Source organism: Brachyhypopomus gauderio, chromosome 5 (genome assembly GCF_052324685.1).
Source record: "Brachyhypopomus gauderio isolate BG-103 chromosome 5, BGAUD_0.2, whole genome shotgun sequence".
NCBI lineage: Eukaryota > Metazoa > Chordata > Actinopteri > Gymnotiformes > Hypopomidae > Brachyhypopomus > Brachyhypopomus gauderio.
The window spans coordinates 30,859,970-30,886,303 of record NC_135215.1 but is presented as its reverse complement, the minus strand read 5'-3'; the positions used below and the strand labels follow the sequence as shown (position 1 = coordinate 30,886,303).

General features: G+C 41.8%; 1 protein-coding gene and 1 long non-coding RNA gene across 9 annotated transcripts in view; one reads left to right on the top strand and one right to left on the bottom strand.

Annotated features, from left to right (window-relative positions):
• The window catches only part of LOC143515101 (uncharacterized), a 33,216-nt gene extending 9,158 nt beyond the window's left edge, over positions 1-24,058 (top strand). For 2 of the 8 annotated variants that reach the window (XM_077007057.1, XM_077007050.1), the window contains exons 3-5: positions 3,766-3,880; positions 13,755-13,843; positions 21,070-24,058. In XM_077007057.1, coding sequence (XP_076863172.1) covers positions 3,766-3,880; positions 13,755-13,843; positions 21,070-21,087 — 222 coding nt within the window. In that variant the 3' untranslated portion in view covers positions 21,088-24,058. Of the gene's footprint in view, positions 1-3,765; positions 3,881-9,109; positions 9,687-9,775; positions 10,648-13,754; positions 13,890-21,069 lie in introns of those variants that run through there. The other 6 variants (XM_077007051.1, XM_077007055.1, XM_077007053.1 and 3 more) reach the window with 6 other exon arrangements.
• Positions 6,477-8,118, bottom strand: LOC143515102 (uncharacterized). Its single transcript, XR_013131037.1, has 2 exons — positions 7,771-8,118; positions 6,477-6,951 (listed from the first exon to the last, which is right to left on the bottom strand). It is a non-coding gene; the product is annotated as an uncharacterized LOC143515102 (long non-coding RNA).
• Positions 24,059-26,334: the final 2,276 nt, after the last annotated feature.

Genomic DNA, 26,334 nt, shown 5'->3' with positions numbered 1-26,334 from the left:
GGAAGATCTGCCTCTTAACGGTTAACTTTCACAGCTGGGCTTTTGCAAGGCATTCTGGGATTTTTGGCTGTCTGACAAGCTGCCTGCAAGGCAACCTGAAATACTCCATTACTGTGCACAATTGAAAGCTAACACATCTCATAGAATAATGTAGTTTAAACGTAATATGGAAAACAGTAAAATTGTCTAAGATAAAAATTTTGTGTTTCCACAAACGTGTTACTTTCAACCTACTGAAAACATGCAGAAGACAATAAATTATCAGTTTTCACAAATAAACAGTATAGAGAACATACTGTTCTGTTAGGAATGCCACCTAAAATACATTAAATATATATATATATATAATATATTTTTGCCAATCATTTTTCGACCTGTGTAAGGGGAGAGGGCCGTCTTAACCGGCCCTATTAGTTTAGCTTGAGATGAACTACTGGCTACGCAGGTCGGGCAGACATGGCTACCCAGTCCTCCGGTCTGTGGATCTTGCCTGGGCGCTTTTGTCAATGCAGACTCATTTGAATAGCCTGTAGGATTTAGTGGGAGCAATGTCAGTGCTATTTGCATTGAATCCAGCCACAAAGGTCCATAGGTCAATCTAGACAGCCTGGAAAAGTGCAACTTGCCAGAAAGTTTTCTCTCTCTCTCTCTCTCTCTCTCTCTCTCTCTCTCTCTCTCTCTCTCTCTCTTTCTCTATCTCTCTCCCTCTCTCTCTCTCTCTCTTTTTCTCTCTCTCTCTCTCTCTCTCTCTCTCTCTCTTTCTCTAACAAAATGATCTTTCTCACACCCTTCATCTGGAATGACTGGCAAGTAATTTTATTATGTGCAGTCCCTATTCTAAACGCACATATACACCATACTGCCATCATGGAGGCAAATGCATGACACCGAGGAACTGGGCTGTTTTTGTCAGGGCGATGCCAGCTGGGCCTAAGATGGCGGAAAGAGTGCTGTGCCAACTCCCCTTCTCCACTGGCACAGAAGACCCAGGCACTCAGACAATCACCCACAATCACCACCATCACCCTAGTGCTTTGTGTGTGTGTGTGTGTGTGTGTGTGTGTGTGTGTGTGTGTGTGTGTGTGTGTGTGTGTGTGTGTGTGTGTGTGTGTGTGTGTGTGTGTGTGTGTGTGTGTTTGCACGGGTGTGGGTGTGGATCTGCACTCATATTTGGTTCAAAGTCAGTTGAGACACCAATGTGCATTGGTGTTGTATATTATACTTTTCATTATATTTCATTTATGTTTACATTTCTATAATTCTATTTATATTATATATATGTCTAAACAGTCTGACATTTTACTAGTAATACTGAAAAGTTAGAATCTATACACCTGCCCCCACACACCTAGCACATACCGTGTCCTTATGCTCCAATGCTAATATCATGGCCGTGTAGAGGTTTGCCTGCATCTTCTTTACTTCTTCCACCCGCCCCGCGCCGCTCCTTGCCCCCCCGCGCCCCCGCGCCCCTCCCTCCTCCTGCCTCTACTCTGGCTTGGGCTCGCTGTCTGTGCACAAAAGAAGCAGCTCTATCTGCATACGCTGCGCATAACAGACCCTTTTGTCATGGGCTTGGCACACATGACCGTCCAGAGTTCACCCCACCCCCCTCAGTCTAGACTGCACTAAGAAAGAAAGGGAGAGAGAAAGAGACTTCACCAAGTGCACCACCTTTTAAAGAGAAAGAGAGTTGTGGGGGGAGGGCATGACTGCACCCCACCACCCCACTCTCCCATAATGGTCCTGTGCCTGGTAGAGGTACAGCAGTGTGCCTGTCTCCGTGCCCAGCCCTGCACCCTTCACACGGGCAGGAGAGCCGAGCTCTGCTGCGTCCAGCACGTCCAGTCTCAGCTCAATGGTCCTGGTGCTTCGTTCAATACTTCACTTGACTCTGATGATTTGTGAAAACATTAACACGGCCTGCCAGTGTTTCAACACTCCCGTATTTCAACACCCCTGTAATTGCTTATATTTTATTTCAAGTGCAGTTGACCACGTAAAGATATGTTCTGATCAATTAAAAGAAACCTCAGTATAAATGCATTCTTTTTTTTTGTGCTGATAGAAATGTAATACATTCATATACTTAATTTAGTTTTAAGTGCTTTTTGAGGACCCATGACTTTTTTTTCTTTTATGGCACGTTTAGCTCCATGTCTGCTGCAGTTTGAGATAAAATTTTTTTTTTTTTACTTATTTCATGAGTGCATTTTATTACTTATAAAAGCATTTGGACAACCAACTACTAAAATGCCTTAGAAATAAAAGAGGATTACGCCAATAGGTGTGCATGTTGTATTCAAACTATTATAATTACATAATACAGCGAGCAACTGGACATGGCTTGCTGCATTTAGAGAGAAAGCAGGAACTGTTCATGTCTGTGTAGAGCTGTTCTGTGGGGCTTCTCCCTAGTTTCGCTGATATGGCCTGCATTATCACTTATTATTTTCATTATTTTGAAATTTCTATAATAGTTTTTTATTGTTAAATGGAAAACTCTTAAGGTTATTGCAGCATTAGTGACACCTGCAGTTCCAGTTAATAAGAGAACATTTATGGCAGTTATTTGACACGTATAATCATACTAGTCAATTTTAATGATCCTGATCTTTTTTAGACCTCTCTAAAGTGACCTTTACAGAAGCGTGTATTGAGTGAGGCTTTGGGGATTATTTGCCATTATACCTCTAGTGCTACCAGAGTTGTTCTCCTGAACCTACATACAGTACCATAATAGCTTTATATATATTTTTACTGTCTGACATATTTTGGTGACATCTGTTATGTTTCCATAATTCAGGCATTACGTAAATTGCATGAAAATAGCAATGTGATTGATTAGGTGATGATTAGACAAAAATGCTTTATAACTATATAAATGCTATTTTTATATGATGTTATTCATTTTAATATGACATTAATTGCAGTAATGAATCACTTTATTACAGTTCAGGTAATTTTGCAAATTTAAGCTACATTTATGAGAATGCTAAATTGAGAAGATTCTTAAACATACTGTGAAGCCATTATAATAAATGGCTAAAAGGAAAATCAGTAAATTGATTACTGATGTACTGAGATGACATTAGCATGATGGTATTACTATGGCCATTATAAATGTGCTGATTGTGTGCTACTAGCAAAAAATTGTGAAAAGCAAAGTTCTGTGGGCAGATCAGATACGTAGTGCTCGACTGGTTGACTTTTCCTTGTTCATTTCAAGGACAGGTAATATTGCCTGTGGTGAGTCACCCACGCAGGAGTTTTGATGTCATTTAAGAACATCATTAGGAGGACATGACCCTAGACCACAGAGTGGGGTTTTATTTGACCCACTGTGCCTCTCTCCACGGTCATTATTACAGCCTTGTTGTCTCTTACAGGAATTTCATTGAACTTGCAGAAACTTATTGCTATAAAACAATATCATAAAAATGACCAAATCAGTAGTTTTCATACTAGTAATAAAGTAACTAAATGCAATTTTTACAGCATGTTAGTTTTCATCAAACAGTGGATCTTCAGTGGATTTATGCACTGAGTTATGGAACTGAGACTCATTACCAAAGCAAGTCTGCTAACCCGAGTAAAACACTCTCCCTTTTCTTTGAGATTCTTAATTTTTGCTATTACCTTGATTTCTCTTTAAGCCTCTTTAAATTAATGTTTCAACAGTTAGACCTTTTTTAAGAAAATCCTGTCTTCTCTCTTCCTTCTGCCTTATTGCTTTCTTTCTTTCTGTTTGTGGGGTTCTGCCAGGCAGCTCCAGCACGGCAGCCCCGGGGAGAGTGGGCCAGGCGGGCTCCAGCACGCTGCTCCTCTTGCTCCCCACACGCACTTCCTGCGTCTCTGGCTGCAGGACCTCATGGACACGGTAAGCTTGTGTGTGGATGTCCATTCCTGTGTGGTTGCACTCTGAGATCCTCTGTTTTTTTTCTTGTTTGTCCAATATACAGATTGTCAGATGAAGAGAAATGTGGAAATCCTTCTTAATAATGGGAAATGTGTAGAATTTTGCTCATTTGCACAATTTTGTATAAAAATATCTTTATCTAGTACATTGCTAAAGACTAAAGATTCCTAAAGATTGTCGTGAAATGGTTTTATTTTGATTTGCTTTGTTTTTCAAGAGAAAAACTTTATGGGCCATATTACAATGGTCCTGAGCATCATTTTCATGTCAGAAGCACTAAAGTAATTCAAGCTGCCTTCAGATTTAAGATTCTGGATTACTGTGTTGTGCTCTATAGATTCCGTTCTCACCTTTACTCAGAAGAGACTATTTGTGAGACATTTACAGTCAAATACATACACCTAGAATAATCTTTAATGTGATATAAAGCCAGAAATATGATTTACGAGTATGTAATTTTGCTGATTATATCCATTTTACTATCAATCTTACACTTTTTTATCAAAGGCCTCAAAATGTAGTACCAACCTAGCCACCCATGTGGTTAGAATATTTTAGATATGAATAAATATAAGATTTAATATAAGCATTGTTAAAACCAATGAATAGAGAAATTAAAATAAATTCAGAGAGCAGTTACATTAATGCAGTTAAAATCACAAATAATTGTCTTTTCGGATATTAATTACATGAATTATGAATATTACAAACATTGCTTTTTATGATTTTTAGGGATTTGCCTTCAAATATATGACATTTTAAAGTTGCTCTGCTACAGCTGTCCCCATTTTGCTGTATCTTAGTTGGGACTGTAATTGTAAAAATAGGGGCCATGACAATGTGTTTATACAAATAAATATACTAGTTTTATCTAGTCACAGAAAGCAAAACACGTAATACATAATAATAATAATAATAATAATAATAATGAGTATTCTTTACTAGTGACAGAATACTCAAAAACTCTCACCATTTACAAATATGTAACACTATTTCAATACAAAAAATTGTAATCTTGTAATCTTGATTCTTAATAATTAGTGAACTCATTCTGAATTCTGTTTCTTAATTTATCTGAAATTATTTCATCAACATGAAAATTGTAAGCATCAGACAAACTTTGAAATTTATACAGGGCATAATACATTTCTAATGCACATCCATGTATGTTTTGTTATTACTGGATCTGTATATTAATTGATATACACACTATTATGTTTCTCATATGTAACGTTTTTTTTGTCTATTAAAGAATTTCATAAAATGCAAGACTAAACATGATTTGTGTTTGAAATGAAATTTTACTATATTTCAATTCAGTTATGTTTCCTATAAAACACATTGCTTAATTCAAAGTATTCTTCCACTGTATTTTGATGTACCTTTAAATACGTCTAAGATCAAATATTACATTTTTAATATAGGCAATTATTTAATAAAGGTTTATGTTTTTCACGTAGTTGACTATGAAAGAACAATTTACAATTCAAATGAATCTCAATATATTTCATTCTAATCTATGATCAAATCTTTTATAATGAACACACCTCTGCAATCCTAATTGTTTTTTTGCTAGGCTACTGCAACTTTTTATTATTTACATCCACTGTAATTAATAAAGTTATACTTTGCATTAGAGACCTGTTTCGGCACTGTGCGTGTGTGTGTGTGTGTGTGTGTGTGTGTGTGTGTGTGTGTGTGTGTGTGTGTGTGTGGTGTGAGAGTGAGAACCAGGTCACGCTTGGTTGAGTCCAGGGGTCACAGGTCAATGCTAGTTAATAAGAAGAGCCGTCTAGGGTCCCAGAGGTCGTCCCTTAGGGGCAGACCCTCTTGTCAGCGACACTTAATGTGTGCACAGTCTTACCTTGTCAAATCAAACAAACACCACAGCCTTTCAATAGAGTCTGAATGCCCCCCTGAGTAACACTTTTGACCCAGGGGTCATGACCTTTCTGTCTCCCCCAGTGGGGAGTAATAGAGCTGTCCTTTTAGGCACGTGCATGGGTCAAAGGTCAGACTCAAAAGGTCTGTGGCGGCTTGTTCTAGAAGTCTGAATGGTTTTTGCCTTGGCGAGGGTTAGACACACTCTGAGGTGAAAGCTGGATTTGAAAAATGGTGTTTATTAGCCAAAACCCACGTGGTTTGCATATCAGATTAGGGAGTATGTGGATTTGATTTTGAATGATGTGTTTTGCAGGATGAGTTTTTATCACAAGCACGACCAGCTACGTGTCCTCCTGCTCTGGTCCCAGTGTATAGTGTTGCTGGGAGAGGCAAAGGTGTTAGGACCAGTGTGTCATGTCTCATATTGTGTCCTGAAATGCATTCTCTAAAGAGATTATTAGGTGGAGAATTACAGGGTGACAAAGCTTCTGGTATGCGAGAGCTCCAAACCGTGCCGGGATTCAAAGGTTTTCATTCACATGCAATTAAGATATTATTATATAACCCTATAGACCTTAAAATCACTGTTCTTAAAGTCACTGTGACCTGATTTAGAAAGTCTATTAGTACTATTTTTTTTAAAGCAAAACAAGAGGCATTTTTCTGACTCAGCTTTATTTCATTGAGACTTTCCAGACATTTCATGCCATCAGTGTCCTCTGTGACAATAGAACTCTACCTGGCCCTGTCTGCGAGACCACGGTAGCAGCCATTTTGTGTTATACCTTGTCTGACTGAGGGAGAATGGGACCGATCTGATTGACGGGGCGACCCGGGGGCGTCTCGGACCACTGGACATCGCTGGCTGTGGGAACCGGCAGTAGGTACGTGTTAAAACAGGTGGTGATGCTGCGTGTCCATGTCTCTGCCACGGTTCTGAGCGGGATGGGCTGTGTTGTAGAGACCTCCTCTCCTTCTGAACCGCCCCTCTCCTTCTGTCTCCTCTGCACATGGTGAGGCATCTGTGTGCAATTAGTGGAGGCTCCTCTGGATCTTTATTCTGTTCCCTCATTGCATATCTGCTCATCAAGAGCTCACATGTTCATTAGGACGTGAACAGTGCCTTCACAGCTGCACGAGGATGCGTACTGTGCAAATGACACAAACTTCGTATTAGAGATGGACTCCTTTGCACCTTTTACTGTTTGTTTTAAAAGAGTTGTTTACCAGACACTTGAATACAAATGCAGGAAGGCATTATACTAATGCATATTGTGCAGTGCATGTTTAGTTGTGTCATCGGCGTCGAGGCTCAGGCTGTTAGTAGTTGGCCGGTGATGTGTAAGCAGACGTGTCCTTAGGTGACCCTCACCGTGCATCATGAACATGCATTTGAAATATGCAACTCTATATATTTATACATTTGAAAGGTGAAGCTAAGTATATATGCGTTTGGCTTATCTGTCCCTTGTAAACGGCTGTGCGGATTGGTTGAGAGCTATGGCGAGATGTGACGTGGTGAGGAGCTCTCCACTGGTCCCTACATCTCTCCCAAATGTGAGCTGCAGCAGAAAATTCTGGTTCACATTCTGCAGAGGGCAGAGTGACTCTAACCCATTCTTTAATCTTCAGTTTAGTAACGTGGGCTAATTCACATCTTCAGACATTGCCTCTCAAGTATGTGGCTGGGTTAAATTCAAAGATTGTGTGTGTGGGTGTGGGTTTATATGTGAATGTGTGCTCGTGTGTGTGTGTGTGTGTGTGTGTGTGTGTGTGTGTGTGTGTGTGTAGACAGACATGAAGCAGCTTTCCGAACCGAAGTTAGTCCAAAAGGGAATAGACGCGCCCCCACAAGCCCTACGCAGCAGCACACGAGAGCGGCAGCCATGTTAGAGAACATCTAAGCAGGACATTTACGGTCTGTACCGAGCCACTACTTAAACGAGAGCAAAGACAGTTTCCCCCACCTTTTCCTCAGGATTCAGCCTCCCCCCGACTCTGGTCATCAGGAGAGAAAAGAAAAGATGTGAACGGACATGTCAGAAGAACTCCTTCTGTCTGTCTGTGCTGCCAGTTTTGTAGCAGGAGAGAGTGCAAGAGACTGAGTGAGAAAGGAGGAAAGTTAGCGCACTCTCTGGAGTGAGAGGCACTACAGGAAGGACCTAGTCTTATCTTTGTCCTCATTCTACCCCCCCCCCCCCCCTTTTTTTGTGTCACAAAACTATTACAGGCATCTACCACAAATGGAGAAAACCAAATGTCAGTAACGGTGACAGGGAGGGTGTGGGCAATACGTGGAGAGAGGGAGGGACAGACGAGCTCGGGAGGAGGAGGGAGAGCAGCAGTAAAACATAAAAACTGAGCTACAGCCCGAACGGGCTCCGCTGCTCCAGTAAGGTGTGGTTCTACTTCAGATATTTTTGTCGTCTTTTGGCTCGTTCTCTCTGTCATTGTAGCAGGGCGGGATTTGAGTGGGTGGGGTGGATGGATGGGAGCGTTGGGGATTATGCGAGAAAGAAAGGAAGGGCACGTGAGGAGAGCAGTGTGGCGGGGGAGGAGCCTCGTTGCTCTGCTCTCTGTCATTGGCTGCCAGTACGAATTTGGTCCGTGCTGAAATGTGCAGTGTATCTTTGAGAGCATTGCACTCTAGTTTTTTTTATTTTTACTTTTTTGCAAAAATAGTGATAGTAAAGCAGTGCCAGCTGCCTTTCCTGGCTATATTTAATTGCAGATCCTGGTCTCTTCCTCTCGTTGGATTGGTGAGATCATGTGGGCACACATATGGGGAATGGCGTGAGTGTACACACAGAGCCTGCGCACTGGGGGAGGAATGGATTGTATGTCACACTCTCTCCCTCTCTCTCTCCCTCCCTTACTCTGTATCTCTTTACTCCTCCCGCCCTGGATTTGCTGCTTTTTCACCCTCTCTCTCTCTCTCTCTCTCTCTCTCTCTCTCAAGTGCAAGACCATGTGGGACGTATGATGAGAAAGAGGCTCACCCCACCGAGGCTCATATTTCAACATTAGTCAGCCCCCCGCCTCTCTCTCTCTCTCTCTCTCTCTCTCTCTCTCTCTCTCTCTCTCTCTCTCTCTTACTCGTTCTCTTTCCTCATATGCTCCCTTCATTTCCTCCTCTCACTCTTCACTTTAAGCTGTTTGCAAGGGGGAGACTGCTGGAGCTCAGCGGAGAAAGCGAAGGAGGGAAGAAGGGAAAGAGGGGGAGGAGGGGGGCAGGGGGAGGAGGGAGGGCAGGGGGAGGAGGGGGGCAGGGGGAGGAGGGAGGGCAGGGGGAGGAGAGCGTCGGCTGCTTTCTCTGCTGAGCGGGCCTCCCCACCGGCGGGCCCAGCCAGAGAGGGAGGGCTTCTGCTCTCCTAAGAGGATTTAACCCTCTGTCTCCAGCACACTGCAGCCCACCCAAACCCTGCCAACAAGTCACGCTTCCCAGCGCACTGCTCCGCTTTCTACACGCCACATTTCCACACTGGACTTTTTTCTTTCTCTCTCTCTCTCTCTCTCTCTCTCTCTCTCTCTCTCTCTCTCTTTCTCTCTCTCACTCTCTCTGCCTCGGTTTTGGGTTTTTTTTTTTTTTTTTTTTTTTAGTCTACCGTTCATGCTTTTGCAGCGATCGCGTGTCGTACTTTTTCGGGCAGCGATTTTGGACTTTTCCGTTCTCGCGGGGCGCCCGGTGTACAGTGCGACTTTTTGGGCTGTGGAGATCCGCCGGTAGGTTTTCGTCCAGGCGGGTGGCTCGGCCCGGGGCCAACCCTGCACGGGGCCCACGCCACTTTGAGGTCGGCCCGTCGATCCTGGAGACACTCGCCTCGAGTTGCTTTTGTTCCTCCATGCCGAGGATAAGCAGCCAGAGCATGCCAGACAGGGCCAGGTACACATTTGGAAATACAGCCCCACTGCTCTTCCTCTCCTCTCCTCCTCTCCCTCTCTCACTCCGTCTCTCCTTCTCCATTCTGACAGGGTTAGTGGTGTGTTGCTCTGCCTGGGACAGGTGCCAATTTCTTACAAAAGGCTGAAGAAAAGAGAAGACGGCAAGATTTGGGCCACGAGACTGAAATCGGCGCGCAGAATCACTCTCCGAAAATGTTACACAGGCGCGCGGTAGGCGGCAAGGAAGGGAGTGAAGTTCCTCTTCGGCACGGCCGAACCTTTCGCCTGCGAGCTCGCTTCGCAGGACTGAGGCAGAAGTCCTGTCATCTGGAACACGTGCTTGGAATACCACGCTTCCTAAAACTGGCACTTCTGATGGCCCAGAAGCCAGAGAAGGGAAGGGAGAATGGCACAACCGAGAGACCCCGAGAGGGGAGGGGAGGAGGTAGAACGGATGGAGGAGGGGGGGGGGGGGGGACCTTTTCCAGTCTGGTAAATGTTCCTCGGGCCAAAGCGAAAGCATTTGCTGCTTGCTACTGATTTGCATGCAGCAGACATGCTAATTGTGTGTTTTCTAACATGCTCCATTCATTCGGACGAGGCTCCGCTCCGCAGACGGGCTCCACACACGCCTCCCAGACACCCTCGTGGCCTCCTATTGTTGCTGAGGCCCAGGCAACCGGTGAACCACGCCACAGAGCGCCAGGCCTGGGCCCGGCCGTGCGCGGAGCAGGGGGGTGGCCTGGAGCTCCGGGCCGCCGTGGAGAACGGTGAGAGCGGGCATTTGCGGCCCGAGTTCCCCTCTCAGCACTGGAACCCCTCCATCCTCTGCAGCGCAGTGGGGTCTGCAAGAGAAGTCTCAGCCCACGGAGGCCCGCAGAAATCTGAACCCGAGAGCACCTAGTTTCAGAGCCTCGAGTGGCACATCTGTGTGAGTTCCGCTCCATGCTTTCTGTCTGTGGGTGAGTTTACGCATCTTTGCAAATGTGTGTGTGTGTGTGCATGTCTGTGTATGTGTGAATGGGTAAGAATTTTGCTGACCAATTGTGATGACTTTTTTGATATTATCAAATGTTTCAAATTTATGTTCCTCACATGCTATTTCAAACAAGCAGAGATTTGTATTCAGTTTGCTTATCAAATAGTCACACTGGTGTAAGTTCAAATACAAATTGCGCCACAGTATTTTAGGGCATCTGCAATATTAAAAATGAATATTTTCTAAGTTAGGTTGCCCTGCTGTGATTTTTTTTGTTCTCGATTTTCAAAACATGACAGTTGTAAGTGTAAAACGTTCTTGGATGGTAAAGTGCGAAATTAAGCATTTGTTTTTTCTGCAATGCAATTTGAAGCATTTCATACTTTTTAGAAATGTCATTTAATGCCTGACCTATTTGCTTTCCCAAAGGCAGTAAAGGAGAGGTATGGTCCCGTATAGTGTTAAATGAGCACAAACTACTCAGTAAAGAAGCATTGTGTTCTTTCAACTTTTAAGGCCTGTACTAAGCATCAGGGAATTCATATATGGATGAATTCAGAACAAAATATCACTATGATATTTGCGAGCATTTCGTTTTCAAAATGGCGGCGCAATTCATTTCAAATGGATTCTGCTCCCCACAAATATTTTCATTTTTCAATGCGAATGCGGCCTGTGAGATATAAATTTACATGTTTTTAATTATTGGTAGTGTCCATTGTCTTTATCTATATAACGTTTATTTATAACTGACAAGGGAATTAAAAATTCAAAATATTTCAAATTGTTTCTTGTTTAAAACAATCAAAATCTTTGATATTATAGGCAGTAACTATTTTTCTACCTCCGGATGTTGGAGTACTGCTGATAAGCGTTTTACATTCTATAAATTTTTAACATATAGCAGAATAGATTTACAATATTTTATACATGCATATCTGCAAACTCGCTCTGTGTGTGTGTGTGTGTGTGTGTGTGTGTGTGTGTGTGTGTGTGTGTGTGTGTGTGTGTGTGTGTGTGTGTGTGTGTGTGTGTGTGTGTGTGTTTCTTTACCTGCACTCCCTCCTGGATCTTTATATGGTTTACTCTGTACTGTTGGATAGCAGTGAATCACCACAGCACTGACAGAGCAAACATTTGATAACATTCCTTCAGCCTCTCTGTTTACCTGGTCAAATATTCAAAGTATATATATGTGTGTGTGTGTGTGTGTGTGTGTGTGTGTGTGTGTGTGTGTGTGTGTGTGTGTGTGTGTGTGTGTAAAAGAGAGAGAGAGAGAAGAGAGAGAGGCCAACATGTGAATTACAGTAAAAAATATTGCATTGCAAATTTTGCTAATTCAGCGAAAATGTCACCCATCTAGTTGGATGACTATTTGCCTGGAAGAAAAACTAGAACTTAGGAAAATGATTTGTTAATATTGAATGGTTCTTTGCTTCACACTAAGCACAGAAACACACTACCAAAAACTGCCTTAGTGTGGTCTCATTCTTAAATAGCAAAAGCTTTAGAGAAAACTGGAGCCACCATTTTTAGTTGCTCTCTAGAAGACTTAAGCAGGAATGACCAGACCATTGTGCACTCAGTAAACACTCCAACATGTTTACATGTCTGTCATGCAGTAGATCTTTGATGGCAGTTCATAAATGCAGTTGAAGTGAAATCCTCTTTGATTCTTTAGTTTTGGTTTGGTTTTAAATAATAGTTCAGAGCACTGCTGTATGTTCACATTTTTCACATGTGCACACACACACACACACACACACACACACACACATGTGCGTGTGCGCACACACACACACACTTCACATACTAATGAAATACAATTTTGTTCCTGCATAGCAATAAATAGCTTTTATAGTTTTTAAGTGCATTTATCCACATGATTATGAATTATAATTTGGACAAAAGCATATAATACACTGTAGCCTGTGTGTGCCATGCTTCATACCACTGAGGCACATTTTGAAGGCTCATTTTGCCAAACTGGTGGAATATACTTTTCATCATATTTTTTGTGCAGTTTTGGCATTCATATTTCAGCTAGGAATTCACATTCTCTCAAAGCAAGATAACTATGTGGTGGTTCATTTCTTAGACAACGTAATTGTTCAATTTATTGTGATCATGACATCCCTGATCAGAAAACTTCATCATGAAACGAAGCACTACTCAGAAATGCATGAATGACTCTCCTATTTTCCAGTTGAGTAAATGTGTTGTTTGTTGCGTTGTTGCACTGTGTTTGTAGTGTAAGGTTACTGTAATGTTTCTCTTGTTCCTTCACACAAATACAAATATGAGCTAGCTCAGTGTAAAGCGTTTTTTAAAACCTTTGCATGGGAATCACTATAATGTCTTGCATTCAGGTAGCATTATATTGATTTAGCTATAGTAATATAATTAAACATTTCAAGTGAACAGATGTAAAATTGGATGAATAGATTTAATTCATGTGTGTGTGTGTGTGTGTGTGTGTGTGTGTGTGTGTGTGTGTGTGTGTGTGTGTGTGTGTGTGTGTGTGTGTGTGTGTTAACATGCCCATAGTTTAACACTGATTATTGAAATCCAACATTTATTGAAATAAAGCTTAAATTAAATTACAGAAATAAATATTAATTGGTTTATTAATCACTTAGTATGTCTATTCAGTAATTTTCAGTAAATATATTTGGCTTTTTGCTGGCAGTATGAAATTTGTGTGTATGTGTTTGTTCTCTGATATTAAAGTCATTTAAATTGCTTTGCATGTTGTGTAGTAATATGATCTATTTCATGTGTACTGCTGGAAATGATTAAATATAGTTTGTGCATGTTTGTATCAGTAATTAATAAAGAATAAGAACTGAACTATATACATGAATAGAAATACATGAATAGAAATATAATATTTAATAACCCTGCACTTACAAAATGATAAATGAAATAACCTGAATGCACTTCTAAATGAACTTCTAAACAGTTTCTTAACAGTTTATTCATAGCCATACATGTGGTTAATAAAAATTAACATTTTAAATAAATATTACAGAAAGTACTAAACTGCACATGTGGATAATGAAGGGTGCTCATTTCCTTTGTTGCTTCCAGGGAATCTGAAATCCCGGGTCCTCACACCCAACGTGACCGTGGGAGTTCACAGCATGCCGGCCACAGATGCATCGCCTACCAGAGCCCAGGTGAGGGGTACACCAGAGCCCAGATGAGGGGTACACCAGAGCCCAGGTGAGAGGTACACCAGAGCTCAAGTGAGGGGTACACTAGAGCTCAGGTGAGGGGTATACCAGAGCTCAGGTGAGGGGTATACCAGAGCTCAGGTGAGGGGTACACCAGAGCTCAGGTGAGGGGTACACCAGAGCTCAGGTGAGGGGTACACCAGAGCCCAGGTGAAGGGTACACCAGAGCCCAGGTGAGGGGTACACCAGAGCTCAGGTGAGGGGTACACCAGAGCTCAGGTGAGGGGTACACCAGAGCCCAGGTGAAGGGTACACCAGAGCTCAGGTGAGGGGTACACCAGAGCTCAGGTGAGGGGTACACCAGAGCCCAGGTGAAGGGTACACCAGAGCTCAGGTGAAGGGTACACCAGAGCTCAGGTGAGGGGTACACTAGAGCTCAGGTGAGGGGTATACCAGAGCTCAGGTGAGGGGTACACCAGAGCTCAGGTGAGGGGTACACTAGAGCTCAGGTGAGGGGTACACTAGAGCTCAGGTGAGGGGTATACCAGAGCTCAGGTGAGGGGTATACCAGAGCTCAGGTGAGGGGTACACCAGAGCTCAGGTGAAGGGTACACCAGAGCTCAGGTGAGGGGTACACCAGAGCTCAGGTGAGGGGTACACTAGAAGCCAGGTGAGGGGTACACCAGAGCTCAGGTGAGGGGTACACTAGAAACCAGGTGAGGGCCACACAACTGTCAGTGCCTCACTGTTACTTATGCAGTTTTTGTAGAATATCTGTTTTAGGTATGAAATACCTGGCTGAAATATAGACATTGACAATAGGAATGTGCTGCAAAAGGACAAAAAGATTCAGTGAGACAAGTTCAATAGAAATACTATATGCTCATTAGTTTTAAGGACATCAGAAATCTTAATCATTAATGATAGAAGATTTCAAAGTATTTTTTCTTACAGAAAATGTATTTGATGTGTTAACTGACTCCCTGAGTAATACTGAATGACTTATATACGCATGTCTGTGGCACTGCTAAACATTACTAAAGGATCAACCTGTTTCAGGAAAGATTCCTTATTAGAGGGGCAGACAGAATGTTTTCAAAACAAGTCAGTCATTTAAAATTGCAACAGGGTTTTGATGAAGTGGGAATAATGAGCTTCTTTTCTGTGTGGCTCTTGTAACCAGTCAGATTATCGACACAGTCCCACAAAAAAAAAAAAAATGCCCCAGACAATGTTTTGATGATATTTAATATTTGTAAAAAATTGCTTAAAAGCTTAAAAGAAAAGAATAGATATTAAATGTCTGAACAGACATTTCTTGACAGACACTGAGGAGGACTTTCTATCCTAAACAATCTCCCGTTCCACTGAATGCTGAGATGGTGTGCAATATGCCACACATGCCTTCAAATATAGAGTTGGACAGTTATAGTGTATATAGTCTATATATTTTTAAAATATATGGATGAACAGTTATATATAATATATATATATTTCAAATATTTAGTTGAACGGTTATGGTATATATAGTATATATATTATTTAAATATATAGTTGAACAGTTAGAAAAAAATCAACGGAGATTGGAAAAATCATAAATGTAATGAATAACACGATGTCTTGATATCCTCAGTAAATGCATGTGTTAGAAAGCTTTTTCTACCATGTTGTCAGCTTCTCGGTTTTGATGACACAGTGCTTCAATTGATTATACATTACATTGTAATGGCACAACCCCATGTTGGTCACTACTGAGCATGTGCAGATGGAAAACCCTTTTATGCAGCACTTTGATTTAACCCTCTAAAACCACATATATTGCTGACATCTAAATTGCTAACGAAAAGCAAATTGTACCATTATAGTTAAACCTTTTCTCCTTCATATCTGAAAGAAACAGGAAAACGTAACCCTGCCAAAATCAGAACTAAATGTTGTGAGGCAAAATCACACAAATGGCACATCCAAGTTCATAGTGAACTTTATTTTATCATTACCTTCTAATTTATATGTGAACCTTGGTTTAATTAATTTTACTTCTATTTTAATTTCACCTATCTTTTTATTCCATTTTGTTATCTTTTCATTTCCATTGTCTCTTATTCCTTTGTAAATCACTTTGAATGACCTCTGAATAAGAAAAGGTGATACACAAGACAGAATTGCCTTGACTGTACGCATAAATTCAGTAGAAACGAAAGCTGTTGTATGGCAAGAAATGTCAAAATGTCTTCCCTTGCACAAGCATGAACCACTTACTGGTACTACTGGTACTCCTCCTCCATAACAATACTACACGGGGAGGAGTAATTAGTCATGAAGTGGATCCCTTCACTACTCCAGAGTAACCAGTGTGGGCACATTATGGCAGATTTAGTCATGATGATGAATTGCCAGTGTGTCTCTTTCAGCCAGTGCTTTCACCCACACACGCCTTTGCCCACTCAGAATTACAAATATTGCATGAAGCAAATATTTTGTTCTCCAGTGGTAGTTAATGTGTCACATTCTAGCATTGTTTTTCATTCCTCATTATAAGCATGTTTTTTACTTCGGTTAAAACATGTGGGCTCGCTTAAAGATAAAGTCAGACGACCGTGCCGGCTTGTAAGAATACGAGCAGCGTCTTCCTGAAGACAGCTTCTCTCCATTTGCTTCGACAAAATGGCCGACCTTTCTTTCTGCCCGGAGACTCTCTGCACCCATTTTGTGCATTAGCAAGAGTTGCCAGGTGAACATGGCGTGGTCAAGTGTGGAAGAGAGGGAATGAAGACCGAGAGGGACCGGGCCGAGTGGGCTTGGCCAGACAGACTAAGTAGAGCAGCAGAGAATTCACCCTTTCTTATTAAGCATCTTAATTGTTGCCAACTGACTGCATATAAACAAGCAGCCTTGCAGTGTTCTGGACCCGACCCAACTCCACACCTCCCAGTGCTGACCTTGGGCCAGTGCCATAGACTGTTGTTTTTCACTTGTGCAAAAAAAAAAAAAAAAAAAAAAAAAAAACATTTGCTGGCAAGAACGGGCAGCACTTGTGTACCCCCCCTACCGCCCCCCTACGTGGGTACCCCACCCTGACCCCTCCGCCACTGGGCCTGGAATACATCCTGCTTACAGTGCATCAGGGACTTGTGTTGTGGGTTTGCTGCTGGATTCTACCTCCGCTGGAATTCTGCACATGCCTGGCATTTGGTTACTTAGTTACTTAACCAGATGGTGGAAACATGCCATAGACGGCTCTACTGTCTGCTCATGGTACTAGAACATTAACAACATATATACTCTGTGTGTGTGTGTGTGTGTGTGTCTACTATATATGCTATATATGTATGTATATACTAATGTATATGTGTGTGTGTGTAACACACATAAGAAATATTGGACAATTTAGAACCAAATCACCTTGCAGACTTGCCCATGTATAGTAAGAAACTCTAGTTTCTACCCACATCATCTTGGCTTAAGCGTTGCATGAAGAAGATGTTTTGTGATCAGCGCTAATGAACAGCACCCTTAAAAAGCCTTTTAGTCCATTCTTCAGTCTCTTCTGCCTCCTCTGTCTCGTGCTGTGTGCTTCGGCTTGGCACACAACACCATCCATATTGTGTTTATGAAAATGAATTATGAACCACATTGCATAACTGTGCCCACTGCACACATATTTCCACACCACCTCCTATACGAGCGTGGCGAGCACATGCGGCCTGCAGAGCTCCATTAGAGAGGACAGCAACGCGTCCCTCTCCCACGGCCCGGTGCCTGGGTGGAGCTCTGAGGAGCAGATGGCATCACTGCATGGCATGGCATCTCGCAACGTGATGCGTCCGCATATGTAAGGGAGAACTGCTCAGGCCAACCTTAAAGGACAAACACGGCTGCACGATGGACAAAGCAGAATTTTGCTAGCGGGTTGTTGTTCTTTTTTTTTTTTCTTCTTCTTTTTTTCTATAACTCGGAGTATTATTACTGTGTTTTGAATGAGGCAGCCATTAGCATCTTTCATTATCTTGCTCGCTGGAAAGGGTCAGAGCTTTTTAGCTATAATAGTCCCGGTTGCTAGTGTACTGCTTAAAGTTAGAGATCCTCTGTTTCTGCTTGGGAGCTTTGAACGCAGGCAAAATATGTGAAGAGTGCTCTATTAATAGCCTAGCAACAGATACATTTCTGTCTCCCAATGGCAGAGGGGCACCGTCAGGACACGGGGGTTTGAGAACGTGTCGGGCATGACAGGTCAGCTCAGTACACCAGCGAGGCTCGCCTGCTTCACCATGCGTTTGCTGCTGCTTCAGTACTTCCTGCTTCACCATGCTTCACCCAAACAATTGTACACAGTAATCAGACTAAAGAACTGAAAAGAGCTTGAAAAATGAGAATGAGCCAGGGTAGAGGTAGCCGCACCACCTAAGGTCAAACAAGGTCAAACAAGTGGGAGCCAAAGCTGTTCTTTGATTGAAAGTGCAGTAGGCGACACTCTGTGTTGACCTTTCAGAATGATGGAGAGCCTCGTCCTCAGGTGCTATTGGCGAGTGCTAACAGTCTGAACTGAAAACAGGATGCAGCTGGTCCCCTGTGTGAACGGAGGAGTCTGAGTCAGACAGGATCAGTGGATGGCCTGATAACTTTGTTTTGGCCTGTCACCGAGGTGGATTCTGGTAGTGTGTCATCAGCCGGGCCTGCGGAAATCCTCACACTAAGTAGTAGAATGTGGCCAGTGCAAGCAGAAAACAGGTTCAGATGTTCAGGTCTCGCCACGGAAATTGCAGCTTTGTGAAACAATGGGTGCTAACTTATGATAGATCATTGTGATCATAATCAGACCTGGTCTGGACCTAAGCCCCTATTTGGTATTGTCTTGTACTTTATGACAAATTATAAATGGTCTGTATTTGGGGCATCTGAGAGGACAGGTACATATTGGAGATTATGTAACGTAGGGGCAAACGCAAACATTGCACACACTGTAGTGAGAAACACTTGCCCAGTGCTTACTGACTGGGGAGGGGTCTTTGAAGTCTGTAGTCCCTCCACCCCCTCTACACTACACAACCCACCACCACACCCCCACTACACTACACAACCCACCACTACACCTCCACTACACCTCACCACCTCCACTACATTACACAACCCACCACCATACCTCTATCACACTACTCACCACCTCCAGCCCATACGTCATCCACCACACACCCCACCCCCACCCGCACACTCTCCTGCATTAACCTCTTGAATGTTATATGAAGCCCTGATCTCTACTTTAGTTTCTTGGTCAATTCCTTGTTAAATAGATTTGTTAGTGCTGTCTGCTCCGGAGGATTGATTGTGAAAAGTTCTACTTATTGAGCACATGGAGTTTGGTTTCATTTTCTTTAATATACTGAGGATATAGATTTCCAGCCTATTGGGTCTTGCTGATATGAGCATCCCCTGATATTTTGGTATCTCTGATTTCATAGATTTGCCATAAAAATCCAGAGTGGTTGGTGTATTTTAAAAATGAATAGAACTTATTTTATAAAAAAAAAAAAAAAAAAAGTAAAACTAAGGGCAAATTTCAGTCTGGAAAAATGAACCTTGCACTTGATGGTAGTGTCCAGCAGGTTGAAGTCCTGGTTCATAATGCCGGCGTGTAACATCCTGCTTCCCTTGTGACCTTAAACAAGGTCCTGACAGCCGAATGACGCTGAGCTACATATAGATCTCCTTTTCTAGAATATGGTTTCTAAAAAGGTTAGAGGCATTATGAGTTCAATCTTTAATGTCATTATGAGTTCAGTCTTTAATGTCATTACGAGTTCAGTCTTTAATGTCATTATGAGGTTTGTCTTTAATGCCATAAGCAAACCACTCTGTTCACATTGACCATATGTAACAAAACTAAATCTTTTGTACTGTTTTGGTAAGAGTAGCCATATGTATTTGTAGAGTGTATTTTATGTTTGCTTCAGCGCCTTGTTTGTGTCTGTCCAGGCATATACACCGTGGTATGTCTGAGTCTGGCTTACTGTATATTTTAGCACTGTGAACTCCGTTCACTGTACTGCTCACATTTAAATCCTGTATCAGCTGTGGAGGTGATGGGGAGGTCACTGCGTCTGTCTCAGAGAACCACCCCCACACCCCCCCACACCATAGCCAGTCCACACGTGTAACAGGAGCCTCCGTAACGTATTAATAGTTGTTTCAGGCTTCTGCCCATTAACCTGAAGCCACAGGGGCCGATGTTCCCTATTTAGCCTCTGCTACTTTGACAAGGCTGTGTGGATCTCTCCTGTTTACCCCCAGGGAGCTTCAGTAGACCCCCGATGGGGGGGGGGGGGGGGGGGGGGGGGGGGGGGGGTGACTGAGTTCTCTTAGGGGTGGAGTGCACCACTCAAGATAAGAAATGTCAAAAAGAAAGATGTGTGATTTTAAACAGTGATGAATCAACATTATCAGGAGCTTTTTGTCCAGTGTAGTTGAACCACTGCAAATAGTGATGCTAACTCCACACTTTCATGCCTTATTTTGTCAGTATGTGGATTTAACTGACTGTATGTGGATATAATGTATGTGTTCATAATTTGGTATACTGTACATGCTAACAGCATATATGCCTTTGAAAAGTCCCCTGAATGAATGCACCCTAAATGAATCTTGATTGCATCTTGATTGTCATCTTGTCCTAAGGTACTTACAAAAAATACAATTTTAGTACCACTGCATTATTTTTGCATGGGTGAATTTCTGGGAAGAATAAGAAATCTAGATTTCATGTCCATCCTTCATGCACAAAACATTGTCCACTCGGTTTCTCAAGAAAATTGTGCCTACTTCAGGCATTACAGATGACTGGTTTCAGGAAAAGATTGTTATAAAATGAGCACATTTCTTGTTTCTTTTGATGGTCGTTAGACCAATTACCCTGGTAACAAGCTATTATTCCTTTAAGCAAAAAATATCCATGGGAATGCAGTCAGAAAATGTCTTTCTGGACAACCAGCAAAGAGTCTGTCACCTGACCAGGCAGATTCACTATTGGCTGGTGTATTGCATAGCAACAGAAGAGACTTCTATACTCATTCCAATAAAGAGCATTTCTTTAACTTTAACTCTCCTCTTCTTCACAGCACTTGAGCTGGTCTTGGCAGTGTATCAGATTTTTTTTTTAATGGCAGAAGGCTTCAGCCATTGTGAATGAAAATCTAAACTTGGGTCTAGGTCAGCTAATGGCAGAATTTTCTTTCCAGTTTACAGATGGAGACTAAAAGCCTTAAGACTCAGAGGAAAGATGGAAGGATTTCAGCTCCTATCAGAAGAAAGTGTTTGGCGTAGTTCCATTTACCTCAGGTCTTGTATGTATAAATACTGTACATACTGTATGCAATATTTAGTTATTTGGAATTTGTACATTTGATTTTGTTAGCATATATTACATTTTCTATTCACTATATTGTTGCTGTTGTGATTTCATGCACTGTATGAGACTTTTGCAGCTGAGACGGACCAGCAAGTCGCTCTGCAGAACTACACGCTGTCCTTTGGGGTGAGGTAGTAGGTTGTATAGTTTTAGGGTCATGCCCTTTCTGTCAGATAACTATACAACTTACTGTCTTTCCTGAAGTGGCTATATTTTCATCGCCATGAACTACAGATTTGTGGAAAGGGGATGCTTCTGCAGTGACCGCTGATCAGGACACAGGGCTGGACTGATCAGGATGTGGCTGGACTGATCAGGACACAGGGCTGGACTGATCAGGATGTGGCTAGACTGATCAGAACACAGGGCTGGACTGATTTAAGACACAAGCCTGGACTGATCAGGACGCAGGGCTGGACTGATCAGGATGTGGCTGGACAGATCAGGACGCTGGACTAATTTAAGACACAAGCCTGGACTGATCAGGACGCAGGGCTGGACTGATTTAAGACACCGGCCTGGGCTGATCATGACACAGGGCTGGACTGATTAGGGTTCACAGCTGGACTGATTAGGACACAGGGCTGGACTAATTAAGGTTTACAGCTGGACTGATTAGGAGACAGAGCTGTACTGAACATCTGTCATGCAGTGTGTTTAGTGTTCATTATGTGAATTACATGAATAATTGAAAAAACATTAATTACAGGCAGGGATGTGGAAAAAACCTGTCAGTTTTTAAACATGAATTAGTATTTGCTTGACTTTTTCAGAGTTGCACTAAAAAGTTATATAAATTGTACTAAGGTTCATGCAATAAATTAGTTAAATCAATGTTCTTAGCTCCTGGGAAGGATTTGTGTAGACTAGACAAAAATGATGAAACAACTTATACAATTTTCTACCAAAACCAAACCAATATTCCAGGCACTGGGGAGCTCACACACCACCTACATACACAGTTGAAAATATATGTGAAGATTGTATCAATGTTGCAGTCATATTATTTCATTAAAGTTCATACTAGAAATTTAAGGATATGATGAAAAAATTGCAGTGCAGCTCAGAGGAAATATTATACTTGTTTTATGTATTTGTCACTATCTGTTCAGTTCCAGGTTTTTGGGTTTGGGTTTTCATCATTTTATCACTACATCACTGTACATCACTACATCACTACACCATAGTTTTATCACTACATCACTACACCATCGTTTTATCACTGCATCACTGTACATCACTACACCATAGTTTTATCACTACATTACTGCACCATTGTTTTATCACTACATTACTGCACCATCGTTTTATCACTACATCACTGTACATCACTACATCACTACACCATCGTTTTATCACTGCATCACTGTACATCACTACACCATCGTTTTATCACTACATCACTACACCATTGTTTTATCACTACATCACTGTACATCACTACATCACTACACCATCGTTTTATCACTGCATCACTGTACATCACTACACCATCGTTTTATCACTACATCACTACACCATCGTTTTCTCACTACATCACTACACCATCGTTTTATCACTACATCACTACACCGTCGTTTTATCACTGCATCACTGTACATCACTACACCATTGTTTTATCACTGCATCACTGTACATCACTACACCATCGTTTTATCACTACATCACTGCACCATCGTTTTATCACTGCATCACTGTACATCACTACACCATAGTTTTATCACTACATTACTGCACCATCGTTTTATCACTACATCACTACACCATCGTTTTATCACTACATCACTACACCATCGTTTTATCACTGCATCACTGTACATCACTACATCACTACACCATCGTTTTATCACTACATCACTACACCATCGTTTTATCACTACATCACTGTACATCACTACACCATAGTTTTATCACTACATTACTTCACCATCGTTTTATCACTACATCACTGATTTCTGCTCTTTGTGATTCTCCTTCCCCACAATGCATTTTCCCGCTTCATAGTGATACTTGAGTTCATAAAGCTTTTTTTAAGAAGATAAGCCTTAAACTGCTTGAACGGTTTTGATTGGACAACTGAAGTGAAGGCCTAATCTGCAAATCTACAGCAGTACTGTAGGAACCCAGCCCTGCTTGTGTTGGGTTTAAATAGTATGTTTGATTTTGTATTGATCATGTTTAATTAAATAATTGTTTTTGTTTTTTGATGTGGGTTTATTTTTGCGTCAGCATAGGTTCATATGCTATACACCCATGCTGTAATATATGTTATGAAGCGTCCCATACTAAGTCTAACTTTATGCATAAGATGGATATTTTCTCTACCGTTCATAATACAGCCCAAAGTAAGGAAGCCATCAAAGACATGAGGAAAAGCCTCCACACTTCTCCAGATGTATTTCCTGATGTTCGGACAGGGTGAGGTAGTAGGTTGTGTGGTTTCAGGGTAGTTATTTTGCCCCATCAGGAGATAACTATACAACCTACTGCCTTCCCTGGAGGGCAGCGATACAACACCTGATCACCAGCAGGGGGCAGCACCTATATTTTCATACTTTCTGCATTAGGATGCTCAGGTATTTGAGGCACTTTAAAGAAAAGAGTGCAGTTTATATGCTGTTTGTGTAATGTCACATATATATTTTATGTGTTACTCTATGTGCATTATTCTATAAATGCCATATAATAATAATAATAATAATAATAATAATAATGTTTAAATGATAATAATGTTTAAAAAATTATCTTGGTGCTTATGTTGCAACAAAGGATTTTAGTGATATTTTCAAACTTCAAACCAACAATAAAACAGTATGGTCAATAAAGAGTCTTCTGTTGTCTCTTATTTCACTTTGCTCCATGGTATTGATTATTTAATATGTTATGTGCCAGCCAATACACCAATACAAACTGGAGGGAGAGATGTTTTGAAATAATACATGGACCAGATCAATACACCATGTTTGGTACACATTATCCCAATCAGGGGAAAAACCGAGGACGGTGAAGCATACCGTCGATTCACTGTGGCTTTATGTGCATGTATGTATGTTTTCCCATTAACATATCTGTAGTGTTATGTATGCTGTTTTTGTGTAGACCAAAATGATATGCGGAAGAAAGTTCTTACCTCTAAATGGGGAAAAAATTGTTATTGCCCAAGAAATGTAATATTTGAAGGAGTCAGAGCATGTAGTTGATCTGTAGAAGTCTTTCCAAGATCACAAGGCATGGCAGCATGACAGGAATGTCAGTATAAGAAATACAGATTCACTTATCCAGACAAAGTTTACAGTCAGACAGATTCACTTTTCCAGGCAGTGTCTGCTTTAGTACAGATTCACTTTTTCACAGAGTTTGCAGTTGGACAAATTCAGGTATCATTTGACCTGAGTGCCGGCAGCTCCCTGGACCAAAGCCTGCAGCTTCTGGAACACAGTCCCGCTCTTTGACTGCCTTTTTACATGTTTACAAACATGTACAGTCATTAGAAAAGAGTGTAATTAAAGGTTTGGTCACGTTCTCTGAAGGCCAACTGTAGTGTAATATTCTGCCAGACTGCTCTGACTTCCAGTGAGGACTGAATCCTCCATTCAGAACTTTATGCATTCCAGAAATCGTCTATGTGAGAAGATCCTGAGACCCCAGGCTACTAAGACCAGCAGGTACTTGAGAGTATTTGCCAGCATTCACACTGAAGGAGTAATACAGATTAAAAAAACATACTGCACACTCCTCAACCAGCAGCAGATCGTTATCATCCATCATCAGATCAAGTGACCAGTTTTACACATCTTATTGTAGGTTGCACACTCCCAATTATGGAGAGCACATTTATTTATAATTTACATTTGCTGTGATGTAAATTAAAAGATAATTCTCCAATATGTGCTCATGCATGCTACTTTTAACCATCTCTCTGCGTAGCACTAGCTGTACACTACCCATGACATGATGACAGCTTAACTGTCAGTTTATTCATGTATTCCGTTAAGATTCTTATTCTCAGTGTAGTTGTATAGCTAAAATGAACCCTTGTGTTTTGAATGCCATGTCAATGCTGATGATAAAAATACTGCAAGGGTCTTGCCCTGAGTCTCCAAGAGAATATAAAAGGCTCTAGCCCTGCCAACCTGCAAGAGTCAGCCAATGGCGCCACCTGCTGTTTAATGCAGTAGGGCCTGCTTAGTCTTAAAAGTAACTTGCACTACAGCGTAGGGTTTTGTGTGAGTATGTGCGGACTGTGTAACATTGTATGCCATCTGGGAATAACTCCTTTAGTCATTTCTATACTGACATTGAGTATGTAATTGATACACCTTTAATACAGACGGTATATTAGTGCGATAACATACTGAGCCACATAATTATTTAATGCTGTGATCATACATTTAGTCTGACTCAGGGGCGAGGCTAGGGTATTTTTAGTGGTGCTAGAGCACCACCGTGAAGTTGCTCAGCACCCCCTGGCTCAACACATTTTTTAAATATTATATTATGCAAAAACCTTGCTCTGCACCTGAGCAATACTTTGGTATTGTGCCTCTGTGAGCACTGGGGGCTGGGCACCCCTAAAGACCAGATCCTAAAATCGCCCCTGGTCTGACTTATCTTTGAAAAAATGAAATTTATTGAAAAGATCGTTTCATAGAGGTTTTTCATTTTTATTGTTTTTTTATTTCTTCAATTTATTTTTGCAAGCACTCCATTCGCACCTCTACTCATGTACTGTCCAAACATAACCTTGAGTCACACCATCTCTTTGGAACCAAAAAAGTAACGAAAACTCCTTTTATTGCAAAAGTCCCATGTGGAAAGACACTGGGTTCACAGTTTAGTTTGTGAAACGTTCCAGACATGATTTTGGAAGCATCCACAAATGCTGTCGCCTCCCATGGGAGTCAGTGGAGAGGAGTGGTTGGGGGGGGGGGTGTACAGAGGGAGGTGGGGGAAAAGGAGCAGATCGTTTGGAGTGTTGCAACACAGTGCTGCTGTCCTCATGATCAGCACCTCCCTCCACACACACACACACACACACACACACACCCCCAGGGAGGCTGCACTTCCCTCATGGAGCTGCTCCAGGAGAGGCTGT